This window comes from Engystomops pustulosus, chromosome 7 (assembly GCF_040894005.1).
Source record: "Engystomops pustulosus chromosome 7, aEngPut4.maternal, whole genome shotgun sequence".
Taxonomy (NCBI): Eukaryota; Metazoa; Chordata; class Amphibia; order Anura; family Leptodactylidae; genus Engystomops; species Engystomops pustulosus.
This window is the reverse complement of record NC_092417.1, coordinates 108392323-108417295: the sequence shown is the minus strand read 5'-3', so window position 1 is coordinate 108417295 and position 24973 is coordinate 108392323. Positions and strand designations below refer to the sequence as shown.

The following is a 24973-nucleotide window of genomic DNA, read 5'->3' as shown; positions in this document are numbered from 1 at the left end:
GGGGAAAGGAGAGGACTCATTCTACTCTTCTGAAGCTCACTTGATGAATGTCAGCTAAAATCTCTGGCACACAGGCAGATAGTTATCAGTAAAACAAAAAAAAACACTTTAATGCTACATATGCACAAGTTTCCCCTTTAAAAAAAAAAAGAATAATATTGCAGCTAATTTTATACGCTGGCAAAATACAAAAAGCCCCAAAGCTTGGCAAACATCAATATTTTTTATCTATAGACAAAACCAGAAATTTTTAGAAATAAATCTTGGTAAGAATGGACTTGTCTATATTTCTAAAGTGAAGACATGGTGTAAAACATAAATTTGTAACAGTATACGTCAGGTTTTAAAACCAAATATCGTGTTTAGGTTAAAAACGACATCCTGCCTCTCCCTTTGTGTGTTAAACTGGCACGTGTTGTTCTTGGACATAAGTGTGGTGGAAAAAGCCAATGAAAATGAATTAAGATGACTAATGTGTAGATTCTGTTTCTCGTCCAAGCAAACCTAATGTAAAAACCAGTTTCACATGTTGTTGGCACAGCCTGTCTCGCTGTCCAGGCAGAAAGAGCAATACGTCTTGTGTCAAACGCAAGAGCTCATACATCTTGAAGGGCTTTCAGAAAGTAGGATCCATGTGCAGTAGACAGGACTTCCAAAACACATCTATTGGAAAGCACATCTACATCTATTACTATTGTCAAACTAAACACATTAAAGATGAAAACTCTATGTCCAAGACACTTAGGACATGAAGCCAATTTAAAAACAAGTAGGTTGAAGCAGAGCAAGAGGTGAACAATAATAGCAATTGAAAGCCAATATAAATATACATGAAGTATGTAGACCGCCGTGGAAGATGGAGGAGAAAATAGTCATCCAAAATTTTTTTTTACAATATATTTATAGCCCATGTCCCTGCCCATGACACACAAAAGTAACCTTCTAATAGCTATATATGCCCTCTACCGCATTAGCTGAAACAAAATACTATCCCCATTTAGCATGCATTGTTAATGACTAAATTATTAAAAAAGGGGTTTTTTTAGTTTTTTTTAAACTTTTGTTCAACTTTTTTTTTAATGTCCTACTAAGGGACTTGAATTTGACTTCACATTTGATCCAGGAATCTATGGAGTTACACAGTCCTGGCGTTCTTTCCAACCAGAAAAGAATGTAGAAAGGAAGTATGAATATTCCATACAGATTTACATGGCAATTTAAAGGAAACCTGTCACCAGTGTTAAGGAGATCGCACTTGTTTCGGACGCCATCTTGACTACTGTCCGCCATCTTAGATACAGCGGCCATGTTCCCTGACCACTGTCCAGTTAATGTCATGATTCAAACTTCATTTTATGTAACCTGTTTGCTGGCCTGTCAGCTAATACCCTTTGACATTTAATGAGAAGCCAGTCTGTCCTCGATGTTTCATGATATTATGATACTGGAGTCCACTTATCTCCTTCTCAGGAAATTAGTATAAACAATATCTGTGTACAAGGTCTCTGAGAAATTAACAATTAATTTTTTTTTTTTCCCCAGAATGTGCTGATGACCAATAATTTTACAGTATACTATTCACACCTACTCTTCTGCCTGTGATATTATGATTTTGAGATATTAAACGGGAGAAGATCTTTACATACACTAAGAGATTGACGTGTCTTGGTTTTATGTTAAAGTTTATGAAAGGGTTAATTAGGACTCACCTTACAAAAGTCAAGAGGGCTGTTGGGGCCCTGCATAAAAATCCCTATCACCAGGAACCCTTTCTTCTGGCTCCCCCATGTCCCCATAGAGAATAGTGTGCATATTGCCAAAGTGTTTTTTTTTTAATAATAAAACTATCTTTTTCTGATAAAAAGAAAAGCTAGATGAAAGTTTACCTTTCTTTCTGCAGAATAGTATCTATGGGGACATGGTGGAGAAAAAAAGGTCTCCCAGAAAAAGGGCTCCTGATGACAGGTTCCCTTTAAGTGTACCTCCAGTTTCATTATGATTTTTAACTGTCTGATCTAAAGATAATGTCCAAAGATCAGGTGTGTGTGTGTGGGGGGGGGGGGGGGGGGGGGCGGGGGTCAGCTGGAGATACAGCTTGAGGTGTAGCAAGAGATACAAGGATGCAGGATCACAGACTGAGATCGAGGGAATAAACGGAGAGAACCCCTTTTCTCTGAAGGGGACTACTGCCTCTACAAAACACAGGCACAAGGAATCCTACAATCCTTTAGGAAAGTTGTTGTACAGGGAGTGAGGCCAACACAAGGATCAAATTTCCCATACTGAACTTGCATGTGTGAAACCTGCATAATATTTGTTATTTCAGGAACACCGGCATTGCGTTTTAATCCCAGACTACATAAGGAATGTCAGGAATCTTAACTGTCACACTGTCAAGCCACCTTTTCAACAAAAAAGTAAGTAGATCAACCACAACCTGCATTTTATGAATCCTACTTTCTCAATTAGTGCACAACAAAAACAAAAAGTGTTGGGTTACCTCTAAGAAGATCACATTTAGTTGGCTTTGATCATCTGATCAATAACAAAGACTTTAACCACTTAATAACTGCCCTATCAGGTTTATACGACTGTCATTAAGGGTACTTCTTTTGACGCGCCGCCTTTCTATGGCACCAGGTCAGAAGAGGATTTCAGGACATCAGGTTGAGCTAGTGGCGGCACTCGGCTGTGCTATCACAGCCCAGACCCGGCACAAACACACAGGATCAGAAAAACGTATCACTAAGATGACAAAGTGTCACAAGAAAACAGTCTCAAAGTCCCCTGGGTATGTTAAAGAGTTGCAAAGTTATAACCAATTATTGTGACACATGTCAGGTTCTAAAAATAAAGTCTGGTCATTAATACCTTAAGGACACAGTGTTTTTTCGCTCATTTCTTGCTCTCCACCTTGAAAAATCCATAACTTTTTAAATTTTCCGTGTACAGAGCAGTGCGAGGGCTTATTTTGTGTGTAACACAAAATCCAAATGTGGAAAAAAAATTCACGTTTGCTTCACGTTCTTGTGGGCTAGAGTTTTTACGACTTTCACTTTGCGCTCCAAATAACACCTTTGTTTTATTCTTTGTTCGGTACGATCAAGGTGATACCAAATTTATATAGGTTTTATTGCGTTTTAACACATTTTCAAAAGTTAAAAAGTCAAAAATTTCGCCATCTTCTGACCCTAATAACTTTTTCACACTTTCGTGTACAGAGCTGTTTTAGGTGTCATTTTTTGCAAAATGAGCCAACGTTTTCATTGCTACCATTTTGAGGTCTGTGCGACATTTCAGTCACTTTTTATTCCATTTTTTAAGTGATGTAAAATGGTGTAAAAGTCGCGTTTCCATTATGTGGTTCACTGCCGGCAATAACGGTTTTTATATTTTGATAGATTGGGCATTTTGGGACGCGGCGATACCTAATGTGTCTGTGACTTTTACTATTTATTTGTATAAAAAATTGGTTTTACAGAAAAAAATATATGTTATATTGTACCTTTCATTAGCATCTGCTGTGTGACTAGGCAGTTGCCCAATAGGAGGGGCTGGAAAGGAGCAGTTCCCCCCCACCCTTGGGAAACAGGTTACCTTTTCAAATATATGAATAACTCCCCACACTCGGGATTGGCTGTAGAGGAGCAGGGGGCGTCGCTAAGCCAAGTGATGGCTGTTTTCATATATTTGAAAAGGTCACATGGAGTAGCTGTTCCCCAAGGGTGGGGGGGGGACTGCTCCTTTCCAGACCCTCCCATTTGGCAACTGTCTAGTCACACAGCAGTTGCTAATGAAAGGTACAATATAACATATCTTTTTTTCTGTAAAACCAATTTTTAATACAAAAACACTTTGGCAACGCATGTACTATTCTCTGTGGGGACTGGTGGAGTGCCAAAAATGGGTCTCCTGGTGACAGGTTCCCTTTAAGCTGAAAACAAGGGTCAGTGATTAAGGGTTAATAAAGGGAAATCAGGTGGTTTGGGTCTAATCACACAGCTTTTCCTTCCATTTATTTAAGTATAAGTGCCATATAATTCTTTTATAGGTTTAGTGGAGTGTATGTACGCTGCAATGTTCTCTCCGTGTTTGCGTGGGTTTCCTCCAGTTTCTTCCCACACTCCAAAACATACTGGTAGGTTAATTAGATTGTGAGCCCCCATGGGGACAGGGACCGATTTGGCAAGCTCTATGCAGCGCTGCGTAATCTGTAAACACTATATAAATAAAGTATTATTATTATATTTTATTTTACCTTCCAGTTACGGTTTCTTTTGCATATGTAATCCAGTGTGTGAAGCAGCTTTAGCCTGCTCCTTCCCTTAGATTTCCAGAGTTCTCTGTATACAGATCCAGTGCCTGGCCATGCCCCCTGCAACCTCGTGCACGCTCCTAGATCTTGTGCACACTCATTTCATTAGTGCATATTCTTCACCCTTGTATCAAGCTGCTGGTCCTGCTTGAAGTCAGTAATCCCTTACAGGGGAGGGTGCACTTGGAAGTGTTTAATGATTGGTGCATTTCAAAATAGCACACTCTCGAGTACATCATGGGAACTAAGGGCAGCTCTGTGATGCTCTATGTCCTGGCAGATGACACTCTAGGACCCCTGCTTCTGATTTTACTGAGCTCAGAGGGGATATTGCCATAAGAGCAAACAGGTAGGAAATTTGGGAGTTTAAAAAAGAGAAATAGTGCCATGCCCTCCCTGTGTCACAATAAAAAGTTTTTTCATGTAAAGTGGAACTTATCCTTTAAGCACAGTGACATTACTTTGTTATCAGTAACACTTTTTGCACAACTATTTTGCAAATATAGACTTACCAGAAGTACTACATTCTAGACCTTATTGTTCATGAAAACCAAATCATTTCCCAGAAACTTCAGAAGACGTAGCATAAGCTACATGGGTAGAAGGACAGTAAATTCATATTATTCACTTCAGCCCAAAGCACAGAATCTGCAGATGAAACCGTCCACACCAGCCAAGGAGTGTTTTACACACACTTCTACAAATCACCTAAAATATAAGTGGACAGCAGCAAAAGGGGCTGCCAGCAAAAAACAGAACACAAGATGAACCTGTGCTCATTCTTCTGACAATATTTTAACCCTTCCAGGAAGCCCATGGCCGGCAAATCATTATAGGCCTATAGAGTTGTTAGGACACAAATCAGGAGTCGCAAAGTCCCTTTCCCAGGGCCTGCAGTCCTGCACTTTTACTCCTACTTAATCACCGCACTGGGATACGTGATGTACTTTTTCGGGCAGGAAGCTCAGGCCTGAAAAACAAAGAGCAGATAATTAATATGAACGATCTACAGGCTGTGGGGAAATGATCTGAATTATGATGCAGAGACGAAAAGCCCGTCTTCAAGCGGAGTCAGACTTCTTGGCAGAATGATTATTAATCGGTAAGTGGTAAATTAAATATTTGGAAAGGAAAAATGACCAGTGGCACCTGAGGCAGGGTTATAATGAACAGACTCAGGGCAGGTTAACCGGAGGGGTAGGGAAAAAAGGATATTCTCACTGACAGAGCATGCCAAGAAACTGTTTCCACTAGCTTATAACAGCAGAATGGTTTTGTCATTAAAGTGACACTCTCACTAAACACGTGCTCATTTATTACATTAGATCACATGCTAAAATGGAAGCTGGTTTTGTGTGGAATTTTCTTTACTGGAGTTGTGACCACAGTTATGAATTACATTAGCGTGTGCCCATAGTCAATACCATCTTAATGCCAGGGACATGAGTACTGGCTACAAAGAACCTCTCTTTCTGTGGAGAAACAAACAAGCATGTTCTTTTATGGACAGTCAATTAAAGGGGTTTTCCCACAAAGTAAAGTTAGGCCCTATCCACTTGCTGATCAGTGGGTTCTCAATGTTGAGACGCCCACAGATCGCTGGATCGTTGCACCCCTCACCGCAACGTCAGATAATGGAGCAGATTGCCATGCGTGACCGTTCTGCTCCATTAATCTCTAAAATGAAGCTGATGAAATTGCCGATCTCCGCCGGCTCCATAGAGATTAATGGAGCACAACGGTCATGCATGGCCGTCTCCTCCATTATCTGATGGAGTGGTGGAGGTCCGATGGACCCTTGTTTTCACGATCTGTGGGGGGTCTCAGCACTGCGACCTACACTGATCTGCAAGTTAGGCCCTATCCCATTACTTTGTGGGAAAACCCCTTTAATAAGAAATGGAACTATGCAATACCCAATTTCTCCAATTTCTGGTGGCACTGCTTAGTAACTGGACTCAAGTTTCGGTCTATAGATGATCCTTGAAAGTTAATCAATGAGGTACATGCCTTAAAAATATGGTACAACTCTTTATTCTATAAAAATAGAGGCAGAAGAAAGAGTGTTATTATAATCAGATCCTGTTGCTTGGTCTTAAGATGTGCTGCAAGAAAGAGATTTTATGGCCATTACTTGAACAAAAATAATTTTAAATACAACTGCAGGTTGCTGCATTTTCAACAATAGAAAGACTATTTCCAGTATTTAGCTACTTCCACAGAAGATTATTACATATATTAACCCTTTCACTGCCAGACATTTCTGGAAATTTTGTTGCAGTATTGGCCAGAAATTTTTTTACAAATTTGACAAGTACAAATAAAACTGAAAGTACAGCACAACAAACTACTAAATTAAAACAAACCAAATATTTTCTGAAAGCAGACACTTACCCCATTAATTGCATTAAAGAGTTTATAGACATAGGCACTGTAATGCTATTTTTATTAAAAGCATAACATTTAAAATATGTGCCACAGAGAATATTTAGCATCACAACTTCTAAATGTAATAGATGTGTAGTTTTCACAGATACCTCATAGTCATATGTTCACATAAATAAATCATCATTGAATCACTAAAACTGAAATAACTAAAAATCTGCTTTTCATCTAGAAATTTTAAGACATTCACAACCTGAAAAATGGTGCAATAAAACAGATTAAAAAGTAAAGACACCCCTAACATCTAGATATTTATTGAAAGCAGAGAACCAGCTGATTGCATTTGTATATAAGCCGACATGAGTACAAGCCAAGGCCCCTAATTTTAACACAAAAAATGGGAAAATCTATTGACTCAAGTATAAGCCCATGGCGGGAAATACATTGGTCACAGCCTCCCCAGTATATACCCAGCCAGCACAATCCCCCAGTATATAGCCAGCAGCCCAATAGTATATACCCAGCCCTTAGTATATAGCCAGCGCCTGCCCCTTATTATAAAGCCAGAAGCCCCATCCCCACAGTATATAGCGAGCAGCCCCATGCCCACTAGTATATAGCCAGCCCCTGCCCCATAGTATATAGCCAGCAGCCCCTGCCCACTAGTATATAGCCAGCCCTTGCCCCCTAGTATATACCCAGCAGCCCCTTTTATCCTTGTATATAGCCAGCAGCCCCCTTGTACCTTTGAATGTAGCCAGCAGCCCCCTTGGACCCTAGTTTATAGCCAGCAGCCACCTTGTATATAAAAATAAAAAAGTCTGAACGGAGCTCCTTTTGTGTCCTTTTGTATATCCCAGGCGAACTAGCGAGACTGGCGTCCGCATGGTGGATTTTATATGCACATTTTTATTCTTGCTTTGTGAGTATGTTTTATCTAAATACATTTTAATCTGTTTTGAACATACTGCACTATTGCTGCTTGAATCTTCTCTGCAGTAGCCCTATAATTAACTGAGTGGTTACAAGATAGAAGAAAACGCAGCTTGACTGTCTGAACAGTGGTCTATTCTCATCCAAGTATCGCTTGTGTGAAACTACACTAGAGAAGTTCCTGAGAGGGAAAGTGGAACGAAACTGTGGATTCGCTAAAGGATATACAAAAGGAAACAAAAGGAGGTCCGGTCACGTCTGTTGGACGTGGGATCAGTCCGTGACTGTGAGATAGCTCCTAAAAGGGTTTAGTGTGCAACTCAGAATATTTTGATTTGCACCTTGTATATACCCCTTGTATATACCCAGCCAGCTCCTTAGTATATAGCCATTGCTTGCCCCCAGTATGTAGCCATTGCCTGCCCCCCCAGTATGTATCCATTGCCTGCCCCCCCAGTGTGTAGCCATTGCCTGGCCACAGTATGTAGCCATTGCCTACCCCCAGTATGTAGCCATTGCCTACCCCCAGTATGTAGCCATTGCCTGCCCCCCAGAATATTGCCAGTGCCTGCCCCCGTATATATCCATGTCTGTCCCCTCCGAATATAGCCATGCCTGCCCCCCCCATACAGCCAGTGCCTTAATTAGATACACCTGTCCACACTGTACAACACCAGCACCATGTGACAACAGTGTCCACCATGCCATCTCACATCTCTAGCCATCATTGCTGGTTAGCATGACATGACTCATCAGTGAAGAACACCAAGGCCTATCGATCGCTCATTCTGCATGGATGCACCCTGGCCAATACATGTATGTGTGCAGATCAGGCACCCCTCATCTAGCAAACAGATCACACTGATGTAAACGATTTTGAATGATATGACATGACACTTGATTTACTCTAGCTTCCCTTTAATGTGCCTTGGGTTGTGTGACATTAATGTTTCACAATGAAGCGGTCATTAGTGTGGGATGTGGCCAACAGCGCCAATTCTATATCTTTCTGTAACTCTTCCATTCTCACTTTGTTGCAACCTGTTGATGACAATCTGAAACTCTAAGCTCAGTATAACAAAAAGGGAACAAAAAAAAGACACAAGGTGCATAAAATGTAGTATGTTCAATCATCAGTATAGGAAAACCCTCTGAGGAAGTTAAGACCTCCAAAACGTGCATTAGGGCATAGGCACAGTGTTGTCTCTAACGTGGGTTCGTGGGTAATCAATCTTGATGCCTTGAAACAAAAGATGTCCTCACAGAGGCACTGATGCATTCATAGTAAAATGTATTTATTAGCAATAAAACATATGTATGGGTTGCAAATGGACACATAGGGCAAACCTGACTACAAACAATAAATTGGGATTCTTGGCTCAGAAGCCACTATCATCTGAGATCATTCTGCTTAAAGCCTCGCAGTGATTAAATCTATTTTTAGGTGTCATTTTTGTCTCATGTCATAATGTGAACAGTATGATAAGGAGCACTGTTTAAATACCAATTCTTATGAAACCAGGAGGGGGAGGGTGGAAATATACTATGCAGCAAAGGAGCATCCGGAATATGGTAAAGTCACATCCAGTGGAAGAATATTGCAGGTAAATTATTGTAAAATTATTTAGTGACTTTATCACGTTAACACTCCATGGCCACATTGTGTATTGGCACCCTAAAAGAAGGTTGTTCAAAAAGTAACAAAACATTGAACAGTTGAGCATGTGCATCCAAATATTTAGAGAAGGCCACATTAAGTTTACCTGTAAAAAGGCTAGAGAACATTTTAGGTTCATTCTGAAATTTTACCCACAAACCAAATATCCCTAACATTTTTGAATGTTGTACTTCTAGATACCACTAAATATTATCTTAAAAACATTTTTTACATTTGGAATCATCAGTCAACCAGAACAATACAAATAATACAGTATAACAAAATAGTTCTAGTGATTGCCAAATAATGCAACAAATGAATGGTGCAACCCCTATTACATAAACCAGTAATAAAAAACATTTACCGTAAATAATTATTTATTATTCACATTACAAAAATGGTTAAAGGGGTGTTCCCATTTCAGCAAATATATGTTATTGTATGAATAGTGAGAAGTTATACAGTTTTCCAATATACTCTCTGTAACAATTCCTCACAGTTTTTAGATCTCTGCTTGCTGTCATTCTATAGGAAGCTTCTATATTTATTTCTGTGGACAGAAATCTGACTTATAACACACAGCTCTGATGACACTCAATCATCTAAGTCGTGTACCTGTGTGACCGTGGTCAGATTTCTATCAACAAGAAGTAAACGTAGAAGCTTTCTAAACAAGGAGAGATCTGGAAAATAGTGAGGAATTGATACACAAAGTATATTGGAAAATTTTATAATTATTCATAATATAAACAATTACATTTATTTGCCAAAATGTGATTACCCAGTTAACTATGCGTCAAATGCTTGCACAGGCAGTTTTAAATCTGCATGGAACCTCTATCTCCTCTCCCTAAGTCGAGGATGCAAGCTGCAGTCTCTTCATGTCTCTTCACTGCTATAGCATCCAGCTTGATAGAAGATCATGTGACAGAAATGTGGGAGGCAGCCTGAACTCAGAGGACAGCTCTACCGCCACCAACATTTTGCTATACCGCTACCAGTTCAGTTTGAGTTGCTGTAGCACCTGCTTCCCTAGCCTGTGGTTTGTACTAAGCTTTGCTACATCCACCAAAAGGTGGAGGGCAGGGAAACATGTCTGATGCCTTCTAGCTTCCTAGCCCTACAGTGCCCTCATCCTGATGGCTTTACCCTCTACATCACGTAAGGTAGAAACAACAATATGAGAAGTATGCATGGTTAATGTGTCTGACGTTTGTGTGTGTGTAGTGTAGTTTGCCATGTATGTTCTATATGTGAACATGTTTATTCACAAGTATAAAATTTGTTTGCTTGTACTGTATATGGTTTGAGTAAAAACAGTACCCCCACACCGTATAATAACATTGCCCCACGTGTTTTGCTGCCAATTTAGTACTTCCAAATAGATTAATGCCCACCTTGTCTCCCTACACAATATAATGTGCCACTTCAGTTTCTCAATTTATTGTGCCCCTTGACAACCACGGATACAATATGTGCTCTTGGCACCCACACACAGTGTTGTGTGCCCTCAGTGCCCACACAGTGCATCTGTACACACAGTATCATGCACCCTCAGCACCCAGAGACACAATATTATTTAAATTACAAAACATATACCGTATTTTCTGGACTATAAGACGCACTTTTTCCCCCAGAAAATGGGGAAAAAACAGTGGTGCGTCTTATAGTCCGGATGTAGCCTATGCAGGACGGAATGCAGGGCACCCGGCTGCGCTCTGCCTGCTGATGCTGGCAGTAAGCGCAGTCCTTCACAGTGAAGCGCAGCGGCTGTGCTGAGTGCCGCTCCTCTCCTCTTCTCAGCCCTCCACTGCTGGAGGCAATACAGGGAAAATCGGCGCAAATCGGAAATATTCGGGTAACACGTCGGGAAAACGCAAATCGGGCCCTTAGTAAATGACCCCCAAAGTCTTCCATTCACCTTATGTTCCCCACAGGGTTCCATGTAAAGGAGGATATCTTATTCATGCTTTTGTTATTTACAGTGACAAATGGGCAAACACACATCAGAAATATGCTTTACTCGAGTATAAGCCGAGGCCTCTAATTTTACCACCAAAAACTGTGAAAAACTATTGACTCGAATAGAAGCTTAGGGTGGGAAATGCATTGGTCACAGCCTCCTCAGTATATAGCCAGAGAACCCCTGCCCCCAGTATATTTCCAGCCAGCCCCCAGTAGTAAATAGCCAGCCTGCCCCCCCCCCAGTAGTATACAGCCAGCTTGCCCCCCCTGTAGTATACAGCCAGCCTGCCCCCCTGTAGTATACAGCCAGCCTGCCCCCCCGTAGTATACAGCCAGCCTGCTCCCCCCCCGTAGTATACAGCCAGCCTGCTCCCCCCCCGTAGTATATAGCCAGCCTGCCCCCCTGTAGTATATAGCCAGTCTTCCCCCTGTGATATATAGCCAGCCAGTCCCCCTGTAGTATATAACCAGCCAGCGGTCTGTAGTATATAGCAAGCCAGCCCCCTATAGTATATAGCCAGCCAGTTCCCTACAGTATATATAGAGCCAGCCCCCTTTAGTATATAGCCAGCCCCCTTTAGTATATAGCCAGCCCCCTTTAGTATACAGCCAGCCCCCTTTAGTATACAGCCAGCCCCCTTTAGTATACAGCCAGCCCCCTTTAGTATACAGCCAGCCCCCTTTAGTATACAGCCAGCCCCCTTTAGTATACAGCCAGCCCCCTTTAGTATATAGCCAGCCCCCTTTAGTATATAACCATCCAGCCTTGCAATGGTGAGTAGTTTATTTTATTTTTATATACCGGATATAAGCCAAGTGAGGCACAAAAATTGTGCTGAAAAACTTGACATATACTCGAGTATATACGGAACTTATTATTGAAACATAAAATGCAATTAGCGCATTTTGTAGAAACTTTAACCTTTCAGTTACAGTATTAATTTCTACACTCACCAGCCACTTTATTAGGTACACCTGTCCAACTGCTCGTTAACACTTAATTTCTAATCAGCCAATCACATGGCGGCAACTCAGTTCATTTAGGCATGTAGACATGGTCAAGACAATCTCCTGCAGTTCAAACCGAGCATCAGTATGGGGAAGAAAGATGATTTGAGTGCCTTTGAACGTGGCATGGTTGTTGGTGCTAGAAGGGCTGGTCTGAGTATTTCAGAAACTGCTGATCTACTGGGATTTTCATGCACAACCATCTCTAGGGTTTACAGAGAATGGTCCGAAAAAGAAAAAACAAACATCCAGTGAGCGGAAGTTCTGTGGGCGGAAATGCCTTGTTGATGCCAGAGGTCAGAGGAGGATGGGCAGACTGGTTCTAGCTGATAGAAAGGCAACAGTGACTCAAATCGCCACCCGTTACAACCAAGGTAGGCAGAAGAGCATCTCTGAGCGCACAGTATGTCGAACTTTGAGGCAGATGGGCTACAGCAGCAGAAGACCACACCGGGTGCCACTCCTTTCAGCTAAGAACAGGAAACTGAGGCTACAATTTGCACAAGCTCATCGAAATTGGACAGTAGAAGATTGGAAAAACGTTGCCTGGTCTGATGAGTCCCGATTTCTGCTGCGACAAGTGGATGGTAGGGTCAGAATTTGGCGTCAACAACATGAAAGCATGGATCCATCCGGTCTTGGTTCAGGCTGGTGGTGGTGGTGTCATGGTGTGGGGAATATTTTCTTGGCACTCTTTGGGCCCCTTGGTACCAATTGAGCATCGTTGCAACGCCACAGCCTACCTGAGTATTGTTGCTGACCATGTCCATCCCTTTATGACCACAATGTACCCAACATTTGATGGCTACTTTCAGCAGGATAATGCACCATGTGATAAAGCTGGAATCATCTCAGACTGGTTTCTTGAACATGACAATGAGTTCACTGTACTAAAATGGCCTCCACAGTCACCACATCTCAATTCAATAGAGCATCTTTGGGATGTGGTGGAACGGGAGATTCGCATCATGGATGTGCAGCCGACAAATCTGCAGCAACTGTGTGATGTCATCATGTCAATATGGACCAAAATCTCTGAGGAATGCTTCCAGCACCTTGTTGAATCTATGCCACGAAGAATTGAGGCAGTTCTGAAGGCAAAAGGGGGTCCAACCCGTTACTAGCATGGTGTACCTAATAAAGTGGCCGGTGAGTGTATAAGGTTAGTATATGTGTTGGTGTTTTGTTAGCACGGTGGCTGTTACCATTTGGGACAAGTGGCGCATGCATTGCTATAGAGGTCATGCTCACATTATGGTTTTCTGTAAATACATGGGATTTGTGAACAATTATATTTGTGTTGTCTATGTACTCTAGTTTTGAGGCAAATGACACATCTCAACTAGTTAGGCCTAAAAAAAATGAATGGTCATGGGCAAGCTTAACCTAATGAACAAAATTTTAGTGTGCGCCAGGACAGGACCGTTCACACTCTCAGTGGGAAGATACATTGAATACATTAAGCAGATTTCTGTTCCTGCAAAACCAGGCCTGCAGGAGATGATGAGTTAAATGGTCAATTTCAAGTGACAGCTACCCACTGAGTGTTTTCAGATTGGAAATACCTTGCTGGCTTGTATGCACCATGGGAGAGACTTCATGCTGATGCTCTATAAGTAAAATGTAACCTCCGGCAAATACATTTGCATAGTCCACTAATGTAGCATTGGATTATCCAGAAAACCTTACAGTACACAGTTCTAAAAGGAAGTAGCTAAACATCCAGACAGTCTGACACCCAGCAAATGTTTTAGCACAGTAACATTATGAGCAAAAGACCAGATGCTAAAAAACATACTTGAAAAAAAGCCTGAAATATCAAAGATTCAGTATTTCATACAAGTCCCATTAAAGTCAGATGAAAAGAATTTTCCTATTCACTGACATATTGGACACAACCTAGAGAGAAAGTGAAGTAATGTGTTTCAAGTGCACGAAGGTAAAATTGACACATTTTTGGCTGTGAAACTGCACCGGAAGTTTAACTTCTCCTGTCCTTCAGCCAATCAGGAAGCATCAGAAAGAAGCCACAATCGTCTGGTTTCTGATACAGGGAAAATCTCAATTCTGCTGTAGCCCAGGGGCGGAGCTCAACCTTAGTATTGCAAAAGTTCATTTATGCACCAAAATCCACAGCAATAAAGGACAGGTCACTACACTACACTACTACTAATATAACGTGAAGCTACTCTTAAACTGCAAAACAAGACAGTACAATGTAGGTGCACCTGATTTTGTACAGCAATATTTACATGTAAAATAGTTCAAAAGTCTTGATGTCTCACCCCAGCCCACCGCAGTCAGTCCATATGCCAAAGGCAGATTTGGCTCAAGACATGTTCCCACCCCAAGGGAGGATCAACTACAACTTAAATAATAACACTAAAGTCCCATACTGAGGAATTTGACATACACTCACGTGATGGGATAACTAAAACTAAATCCTCTGTGTATATAAACTAATCCCTAGTGGTAACTGTTGCAGATACTCACACAGGCTCACTTCTACATATCTGGTGGTATGTCTATTGATCACTTCTGGAAGCAGGTTAGTAAACCATTCCCTAAATCCCTTCTGCAACCATAACCTTCACAGCTGATATGGCGTTTTCGACAAATCTAAGTGATACCTACAAACCTTCCAAACATATCAGCGTTAAAGGGGTATTCTCATCTGGGCATTAACATTCAGTTTCATTAATCTGCAATGTATAAACATTTCTTCAATTAGATGTTATTTAAAAAATGTTCCTGTGTGAAGATTATTTCTCATAAATGTAGTCATATGGTCCCTTAGAAACAAGACTGTGTCCCTGGATACGGCCACCTCTGCTGGAGGGATTGCACAAAGAAACAAAGTTTCTGAATATTAAATGTCCGAGAAGTTGTCGGAAATTACAAGCTCACTATCAATACAATTAAGATGGAATTGGGGGTATACCTGAAGAGAAATGCAATCAAGAAATTTGGGAAACAAAGGAAAAAATGGTTGGAGTGTCCAGGAATAGGAACAGAGGATCTGTTATCCCTGAAGGATAGCTGGAATTTGGAGAGAAAGGTAAATAGAGGTTGAAGGAGATAGCTCTTTGGGAGTTGGATTAAGTGGTATTTTCTGAGGTGCACGAAACAGCCAGTCCTGGGATGGGGGGAATGATTATATGTTCAGAGCTGATGTTCTACTTATACAGTTGAGACTATGATATTTGTATATGTATGCTGTGATATGTATATGCTTTAATAAAAGTTACCTGATTAAAAAAAATGTTCGAGAAGTTACTGCATGTCCTACAGCCGTCCTGTGGTAATGAACACTGTATCCAGTTGAGCAGAACTCAATAGCGCATCTTTCTTGTTATGTAACATATTAAATTTACAGGATGGATATCCTGTTCTAATCTGTCTTTTATTGTTTTTGTAAAAATAAAACCATATGAAAAGGACAAAAGACTATGCTATATTTCCACATTTTCAAAAATTTCTGTCTGCCAACACTGAATGAAAACATTCTTCCATAGGCTGAATATCTTTTCCAGTCATGTAAAGCGGTGCAGGACCATGGCTTCCTAGCGTTTACAGTCCATGTGTTGGCTCAATATAGGAAATATTATACATTTTATAGAAGTTTTCCTTGAAACCATTTATAAAAGGAATGAAAAATAGGTTTCTTAGAACAAGTTAAAAAAAAACAAAACAAAACATGTCCCATCCAAAGTGGAAAAGAAACCGGACCTCCTAAATTCCTATCTATCCCACAGAATTAGGGCTAAAAACAATGTACAGTTTGACAATTATCTGTGGATAAACCCTTAAACCAAGATAGCAGAACGTGTATATTTAACTGGTTCGCGACCGCCCGCTGTGTATTCACGGCGGCGTTCGGGTCCCGCTGCATGGAGAGGGCTCATGGAGAGTCTTTGCATATTGCAGCAAAGACTTACCGGTAACACTGATTGCGGCGGTGTGTTATTACAGCGATTGCTGCCGGCAGTCTCAAAAAGATAGTGGTGCATGGGCGCCGCCATCTTACCTGGGATCATCGATCCCCGTGACGTCATCGGGGAGCGGCGATCCGTCTCAATGGTAGCCTCGGGTCTTCCGTTTTAACCCCTTCATTATGAATGAATGAGGAGGAAAATCCCCATATACTGCCATATTGTAGTATGGCAGTATATGATAGGATCGATCAGACAACCTAGGGTTAAAGTACCCTAGGGAGTCTGAAAAATAGCAAAAATAAAAATAAAAAAAGTTAAAAAAAATAATAAAAAAAACTAAAAATTCTAATCACACCCCTTTCCCTAGAACTGACATAAATAAACAGCAAAAAGCATAAACACATTAGGTATCGACGCGTCTGAAAATGCCCGATCTATCAAAATATATTAACGGTATTTCAATGCGTTTAACCCTGTAACGGAAAATAGCGCCCAAAGTCGAAAATGGCACTTTTTTTTGCCATTTTGAAAAATATAAAAAAAATCTATAAAAAGTGATCAAAAGGTCGTACAGTCCAAAAAATGATATCATTGAAAATATTATGAAATGTCGCAAAAAATGACACCACCCACAGCTCCGTACAAAAAAGCATAAAAAAAGTTATAAGCGCCAGAAGATGGCACTCCTTTTGTACAGGAGGTTTTAATTTTTGTAAATGTATGAAAACATTATAAAACCTATACAAATTTGGCATCCCCTTAATCGTACCAACCCAAAGAATAAAGTAGACATATAATTTGAGGAGCACAGTGAAAGACGTAATATCCAACGCCACAAGAAAATGGCGCAAATGCATTGTTTCACCATTTTCACTGCATTTGGAATTTTTTTCCCGCTTCCGAGTATATATATTTTAATATTTAATACCATCACTAGGAAGTGCAATTTGTTACATAGAAAACAAGCCATGACACAGCTCTTTACGTGTAAAAATAAAAAAGTTATAGATTTTTGAAGGTGGGGAGTGAAAAATGGACATGAAAAAACAGTCAAGGGCCCGGTCCTTAACCGGTTAATAGCACAGTTATGACAAAGGTTACATAACAGAGGAAAAAAATTTCATAATTAATACTGCACTGATGTTGATGTACATAAAAGTTTCAGGGTTAAACAGTCGAGGTCTCTTCCGAGTTTTATGGAAAAATAGTGTTATTCTGAAGTAGATGTACAGCACTTGTGAAGAGCAACAGTGCTCTCTAATGCCCAAAATGTAGCATGACCTCAGGCTGCCAATAAGAGTTTATGAAATTTATAACATGAAACACAATTGTCTAGATCTTACATCCCCTGTGAGCTTTCAGTGTAAGTATTCAAATTATTCAGCATTAATTTTGAACCAATTTTATATGTATCACCATAATCCCAAATGGGACTAAAAAATGCTAAATTTTCAAAGGATCCATTAGAGACAATACAAGGAAGCGAGAAGAGAGACACTGAAGGTGGAAGGAATATTATAGGAACTGGCCATATCACTGCTTCATATAGGAATGCTGCAAGATATGAAGTCACCTGAAACCTTCATTCTGAATGCAGTCTTATAGGCTGTAACCCAGGATCAGTGAAATTAGTTGGGGGCTCTTAAGAAATCATTTTTATGGAAACCTGCAGGGCCACATTTGCCATGAGGCTGGATGATGATCTCACCTCAGGCAGCAGAATGTCGTGCCCTGAACGGAGTGGCAAAAAGGCCATGTAATTTAGGTGATTTGGGTGCCCATGGCCAGCCAAATCTCCTACCAGAAGAATCAATACCATCTATGTCTTTAACCTTTTAAGGACCTCGCCCTTTTTTGTTTTTTTATTTTTATTTTTCACTCCCCACAATCTAAAATCTATAACTGTTTTTTTTTATACACATAAAGAGCTCTGTGATGGCTTGTTGGGAAGCGGGGAAAAAAATTCATAATGCTGTGAGATTGGTGAAAAAACACATTTGCAGCGTTTTCTTGTGGGCTTGGAATTTCCGGCTTTCACTGAGCACCCCAAATAATATGTCTGTTTTATTCTTTGGGTCGGTACGATCACAGGGATACCAAATTTGTATAGGTTTTATAAAGTTTTCATACATGTACAAAAATTAAAATCTTGTGTAGATTTTTTTTTTATTTTGCCATCTACTGCCATCTACTGCCACTAATAACTTTTTTATACTTTGGTGTATGGAGCTGTGGGTGGTATCTTTTTTGTGACTTTTGATGAAGTTTTCAGTGCTACCATTTCTAGGACTGTACGACCTTTTGATCACTTTTTATTGATTTTTTTAAAAATATTTTTCAAAATGGCAAAAAGTGCCATTTTCGACTTTATTTCGATAGAATGGCATTTTCGGAAGCAAGCGATACCTAATGTGTTTATGATTTTTACTGTCTTTTTATATTTATATCAGTTCTAGGGAAAGGGGGGGTGATTTGAATTTTTAGGTTTTTTTAATTAAAAAAGGTGTTTTAAACTTTTTTTTGATTTTTACTTATTTACTTATTTTTACTATTTTTCAGACTCCCTAGGGTACTTTAACCCTAGGTTCTCCGATTGATCCTACCATATACTGCCATACCCATACTACAGTATGGTAGTATATGGGGATTTTCCTCCTCACTCATTACAATGTGCTGATACAATTGTATTGAAAGGATTATAACGAGACAGCCTCAGGTCTTCGGAAGAACCAAGGCTGTCATGGCGACGGATCGGTGCTACCCGATGACGTCATAAACCACGGCCAGAAAAAGTCATAACAGATGCCTCCAATGCCTTTAACTAGCCGAATAGTCTGTGAGACAGCGTCAGCATATCCTTATACATGGTAGTAAAATTTAAAAAATAAATAAAAATCTGTCTACCAACAGCCACCTCAAGAGGGAGCTCATAAGAACAGTATACGGCACCCAATGTTGTCTGATCATAGATGATTGGCAATTTGCTAAGCTCTCTAAAACTGAGAATGCAAGGACCACCAGTCTGATTCTGAACTGCAGCCCCTTCACTTGTTTCAATTATTGGGGCATAATACAACAAGGAGCGAAGAACACTACCATGCAGGAACAAGCTTTTTTTATCAGCACTTTTCCATCATTGTGAACCTTTGATGAGTGACCTTCACTAGTCATGAAATTATGACATAACCTAGTGATATAAGTGTCAGATGTGACACTCAGACCCCTCTCTATTAGCACCAAATCCATCACCCCAGCACAGAGCTCAAGGATTCCTCCAGCAGTCTCAAGTAGCCCAGGATGCTCAGCGCTAGTTTTCTGTGACACATCCCTATACTGCCTGTGTACCGGAGGACAGGGTCAGGTTAGAATTGGAGCTTTGGGCCTGGTCATTCTTCCTTTATGTGTGGCCCTGAAGAGAAACTACAATGATAATGTAAATTTCTCTTCTTCTTTCAATTGTATTGGTGGCCTCAGAAAGTCAATACAGTAGAAAGTTGTGGCAATATAGGGAGCATTAAGTTAATGCTTAATTTTTCATGTTGGCACTTTGCAAAAAAAAACTGTGGGTTTTGGTTGTTTTTTGGGCACTCAGTTTCTAAAAGGTTTGCCATCACTGTCCTATGGTATTCCGTTAAGATATGTACCGTATTTTTCGGACTATAAGATACTTCTTACTATAGGATGCACCCTATATTTAGGCTTCCAAAAAAGAAAAAATATATTTTACACCAATTAAAATATGTCTGTTGGTTGCACCTAAGCACAGCACACACAGCCCTGCTCCATCCATACAGTTACACACACAGCTCTGCATCATCCATAGTTACACACACAGCTCCGCATCATCCATACAGTTACACACACAGCTCCGCATCATCCATACAGTTACACACACAGCTCCGCATCATCCATAGTTACACACACAGCTCCGCATCATCCATACAGTTACACACACAGCTCCGCATCATCCATACAGTTACACACACAGCTCCGCATCATCCATACAGTTACACACACAGCTCCGCATCATCCATACAGTTACACACACAGCTCCGCATCATCCATACAGTTACACACACAGCTCCGCATCATCCATACAGTTACACACACAGCTCCGCATCATCCATACAGTTACACACACAGCTCCGCATCATCCATACAGTTACACACACAGCTCCGCATCATCCATACAGTTACACACACAGCACCGCATCATCCATACAGTTACACACACAGCACTGCATCATCCATACAGTTACACACACAGCTCTGCATCATCCATACAGTTACACACACAGCACTGCATCATCCATACAGTTACACACACAGCTCTGCATCATCCATACAGTTACACACACAGCTCTGCATCATCCATACAGTTACACACACAGCTCTGCATCATCCATACAGTTACACACACAGCTCTGCATCATCCATACATTAACACACACAGCACTGCATCATCCATACAGTTACACACACAGCTCTGCATCATCCATACAGTTACACACACAGCTCTGCATCATCCATACAGTTACACACACAGCTCTGCATCATCCATACATTAACACACAGCTCTGCATCATCCATACAGTTACACACACAGCCCTGCATCATCCATACAGTTACACAGACAGCTCTGCATCATCCATACAGTTACACACACAGCTCTGCATCATCCATACAGTTACACACACAGCTCTGCATCATCCATACAGTTACACATACAGCTCTGCATCATCCAAACAGTTACACACACAGCTCTGCATCATCCAAACAGTTACACACACAGCTCTGCATCATCCATACAGTTACACACACAGCTCTGCATCATCCATACAGTTACACACACAGCTCTGCATCATCCATACAGTTACACACACAGCTCTGCATCATCCATACAGTTACACACACAGCCCTGCATCATCCATACAGTTACATACACAGCTCTGCATCATCCATACAGTTACACACACAGCTCTGCATCATCCATACAGTTACACACACAGCTCTGCATCATCCAAACAGTTACACACACAGCTCTGCATCATCCATACAGTTACACACACAGCTCTGCATCATCCATACAGTTACACACACAGCTCTGCATCATCCATACAGTTACACACACAGCTCTGCATCATCCATACAGTTACATACACAGCTCTGCATCATCCAAACAGTTACACACACAGCTCTGCATCATCCATACAGTTACACACACAGCTCTGCATCATCCAAACAGTTACACACACAGCTCTGCATCATCCATACAGTTACACACACAGCTCTGCATCATCCATACAGTTACACACACAGCTCTGCATCATCCAAACAGTTACACACACAGCTCTGCATCATCCAAACAGTTAAACACACAGCTCTGCATCATCCATACATTTACACACAGCTCTGCATCATCCAAACAGTTACACACACAGCTCTGCATCATCCATACAGTTACACACAGCTCTGCATCATCCAAACAGTTACACACACAGCTATGCATCATCCATACAGTTACACACACAGCACTGCTACATCCATACATTTACACACACAGCTCTCCAACATCCATACAGTTACACACACAGTTCTGAGTGTATATACACATACTATCTGCATGGGGTACGTGCAATTAGGATGTTTATAGCGTTGGGGTGTCGAGAAAATTTAGAATTCAGAAAACAAGGTTGCAGCATTGCAGAAGCCAGAGCCCATCTGCTGACAGGATGTGCCTTGTGTTGCAGTTCAGCTCCAATGAAATAAATGGGTCTGAAGTGCAGTCAGAGACATGCCTTCAAAGGCATTCAAAAATATGGGATTTGTGAGGCACATCCCTAAGCATAAGAAAATGCTACAAACATGATCGCCAATTATGGATACTCACATGACAACATGTGGCTGAAATAAGTGGGATGTGCTTTGGATAAGCAGTTTGAACGGCTGTTGCTGCTGCGAATCCACAATAGGAATCCTCATTGTCATGTTTTGTCTATAACAAGTGACATGCCACTTATTTTCCCACAGTGGAGACATGGGAATCAGAGTAGAGTTCCATTGTGTGAGCTTTATAAGCCAGACTGTAAGCACATATCTCTATACCTCAATTATAATGAAAATTCTGCAGCTCTAAAAGATCCCCCTACATAACTTATCTCTGGATTTTAGTCTGGCAGGGATGATACCATCCAGGTGCCAAGAGTCGAAAGCTTTTTAGGAAGCAGCAGACATGTCAGAGAGCGGCATAGAGGAGCAGTATTAAGTGGTTCTTTGGCAGTGATTAACAGGGACTCCGGTGGCTTGGCATACTGGTCAATATTTGAGCATAGTCAGATTTCACCACCTGAATCTTACAGTGAAAGACATCACTCTGTATTCAGGGCAGAAATCTATAGCAAATATTATTCTTTCTGAACTCTCTGTGAGGAGAGTAATTCTGTTCGTCAGGTGTCAGTCAACTCTCCAAAAATGTTAACATTACATAGCTTAATACACACAAATCCAATAAGGGCCCTAACCTCGACTTTACAAGAACATATATTCCTATGTGCCCCGCTTACCGCAAGACTTCAAAACTATGGAGGGATTTATCAAAGTGCTGTCCTATCCGAAGGCTCATCAGCACCAACCAACAGTGCAAGATATTTTAGAAAGGAGAGGTGGATCCCAAATGCTTGAGTTCAATTTCCTAGATTTGAAGCTTATATGGAGAAGTGCTACAGTAATAAAGGGATCCAATCAGTAGAAATTGACTTAATAATGCACTTCCAGTTTGTAATCAAGCAGACTAATACCTTACAGAGCAACAAATCATGTTTATTTTACAGTGTGGTGGTATCATCCAGAAGATCCACTTTGAAGCAAGATGTAAATTGGCCGTATAAAGTCAATGAGGCGGAGAGTTGAGTACTGAGGATAAGCTCATAAACCTTCTGTGCTGTGACAGCCATCATTCACCAGACTTCACAACTGATGTCCCCGGATGCCGAAACGTCAATTACAGCATAGGGGGCATTCCGAAGAAAGGAGAGCTTGACTTTAGTGGAAAATATTTCACTTCAATGACTTAAAAAAAAAAAAAAACAATTTACATCTCACTTCAAGGTTGATTTCTGGATGATGCCACCACTCTGGGCCATAAAAGAAAGCTTATCTGAAAGCTATTTAAGCTGCTTGACATCATATGGTAGGCAGTCTATTCAGTCAATTGAGGTTCATTTCTCCTGACAAGCTCCCTTTAAAAATGGTTCTCCGGGATACACCTACACTTATCAAGTCAAACACACGGAAAGCTGGATCCCCATGGATCAGATGTTTGGAAAAGTCACTATCTCTGCCCTGCTTTGTAGGCCTGTGATATGACTTTCTTTCATACAAGATTATGTGGCTAAGCTGCATAGAGCTCCAGTGAGGAAACTGCATCAATTGTCCAAACGTGTTTCCAAACTGCTTAAATGCAGTGTGCAGGGTGTCAGACCCCCACTGACACCTGATCTATTAAAACTGTTTAATAGGGGTGTCATCCAGCTTTCTCATTACGAGTGGCTTCTTCTCATCACAAAATGTGCTGAAGCTGTCCATAGGTTGTGTGTGGTATCACACCTAACCCCATGCAGACTGGGCTTCAGTAGATTCACAAAGTAGTAGCTTAACTTAGCTGAGAGGCTCAAGTTCACCTTTGTGTATGAAAATATCCAGAAAAGTTAATTAAATAACCCAAAGAAAGTAAATATGTGTACAATGTAGACTCATGGATCTTAGATGAAGTTGAGCCTATTGCATGCAGACTTATGTTTGTGATCCAAGTATAATACATATGAAAGGGGAAGATTGTTTTACATCTCGTTTCTTATAAGATTTGTTGACAAGAGGTGTGGACAAACCACACTATCATGTCATGTATGCATGGTCATACTTACTTTGCTATAATTGGAGAAAAGACAAGTTCTCTTTCAGAGTATGTCCATGTATGACGAGTGCAACATCAGCCTTATTTGTTGTCACATAACTTTTTCAGGAAGCATGCAGCCTTAGCCTTATGTATGTTAATGAAAGTCATTTTTTTTCAATACCAAAGTGACATTTTACTATGTGGAGGCAGATCCAGTTGGTACGTTTTCATAAATGACCATAAAGAAATTTGTGAAGCCGCAATGTTACAGATTAAAGAAGCTGGTAATGTGTTTTCTAGCTGAGCCATAACATTCTAAGCAACTATTACTTTGAGCAATGGTCCCTCCATATGTATTTAAGTTAGGCATTTAGTAATAAATTCCCTTCCTTTGATCTTACCAATCCCAGTGTTTGCTCCTGTGACAACAACCACCTTGCCAGTCAGGTCACAGCCCTGAAGAATATCCATAGCTGTGGTGTTCCCATCATATTTCTGTCTTGTATTGGTCTTAGCTGGTTGATCTTCAACAGTAAAGGCAAGTCTGGGGTCAAGGTATGTGGTCCTCTTGTTCAAGTGACTGAAAGAAAGAAACACAAATCTAGCTGTAATGCCTTATAGGTATGGTATCCAGAAGCTGCCTTTCATTTTATTTAGAAAATGTGCCCATGTGGACATGCAGCTGTTATAAAATGTCCTAGAGCAGTCGTTTATAAAAAAGAAAGCGAGCCACTAGGAATGATTTTCTTTAAAAATTTTTGATTTTATATATTTCTTTTTCATAAATTGGTTACAAAAAGTACAAACATGTCAAAAAGAAAATCATGCGAGTGTTTTTCTCTGCTAAGAAGTGACTGACGAGAAGATCTACTCCTCTGCTG

General features: G+C 40.6%; 1 protein-coding gene across 15 annotated transcripts in view; it reads right to left on the bottom strand.

The window, feature by feature from the left end:
* The window catches only part of WWOX (WW domain containing oxidoreductase), a 799245-nt gene that overhangs the window by 763488 nt on the left and 10784 nt on the right, over positions 1-24973 (bottom strand). For all 15 annotated transcript variants that reach the window (XM_072117500.1, XM_072117505.1, XM_072117499.1 and 12 more), the window contains exon 5: positions 24494-24672. In XM_072117500.1, the coding sequence (XP_071973601.1) occupies positions 24494-24672 (179 nt within the window). The remainder of the gene's footprint in view (positions 1-24493; positions 24673-24973) is intronic.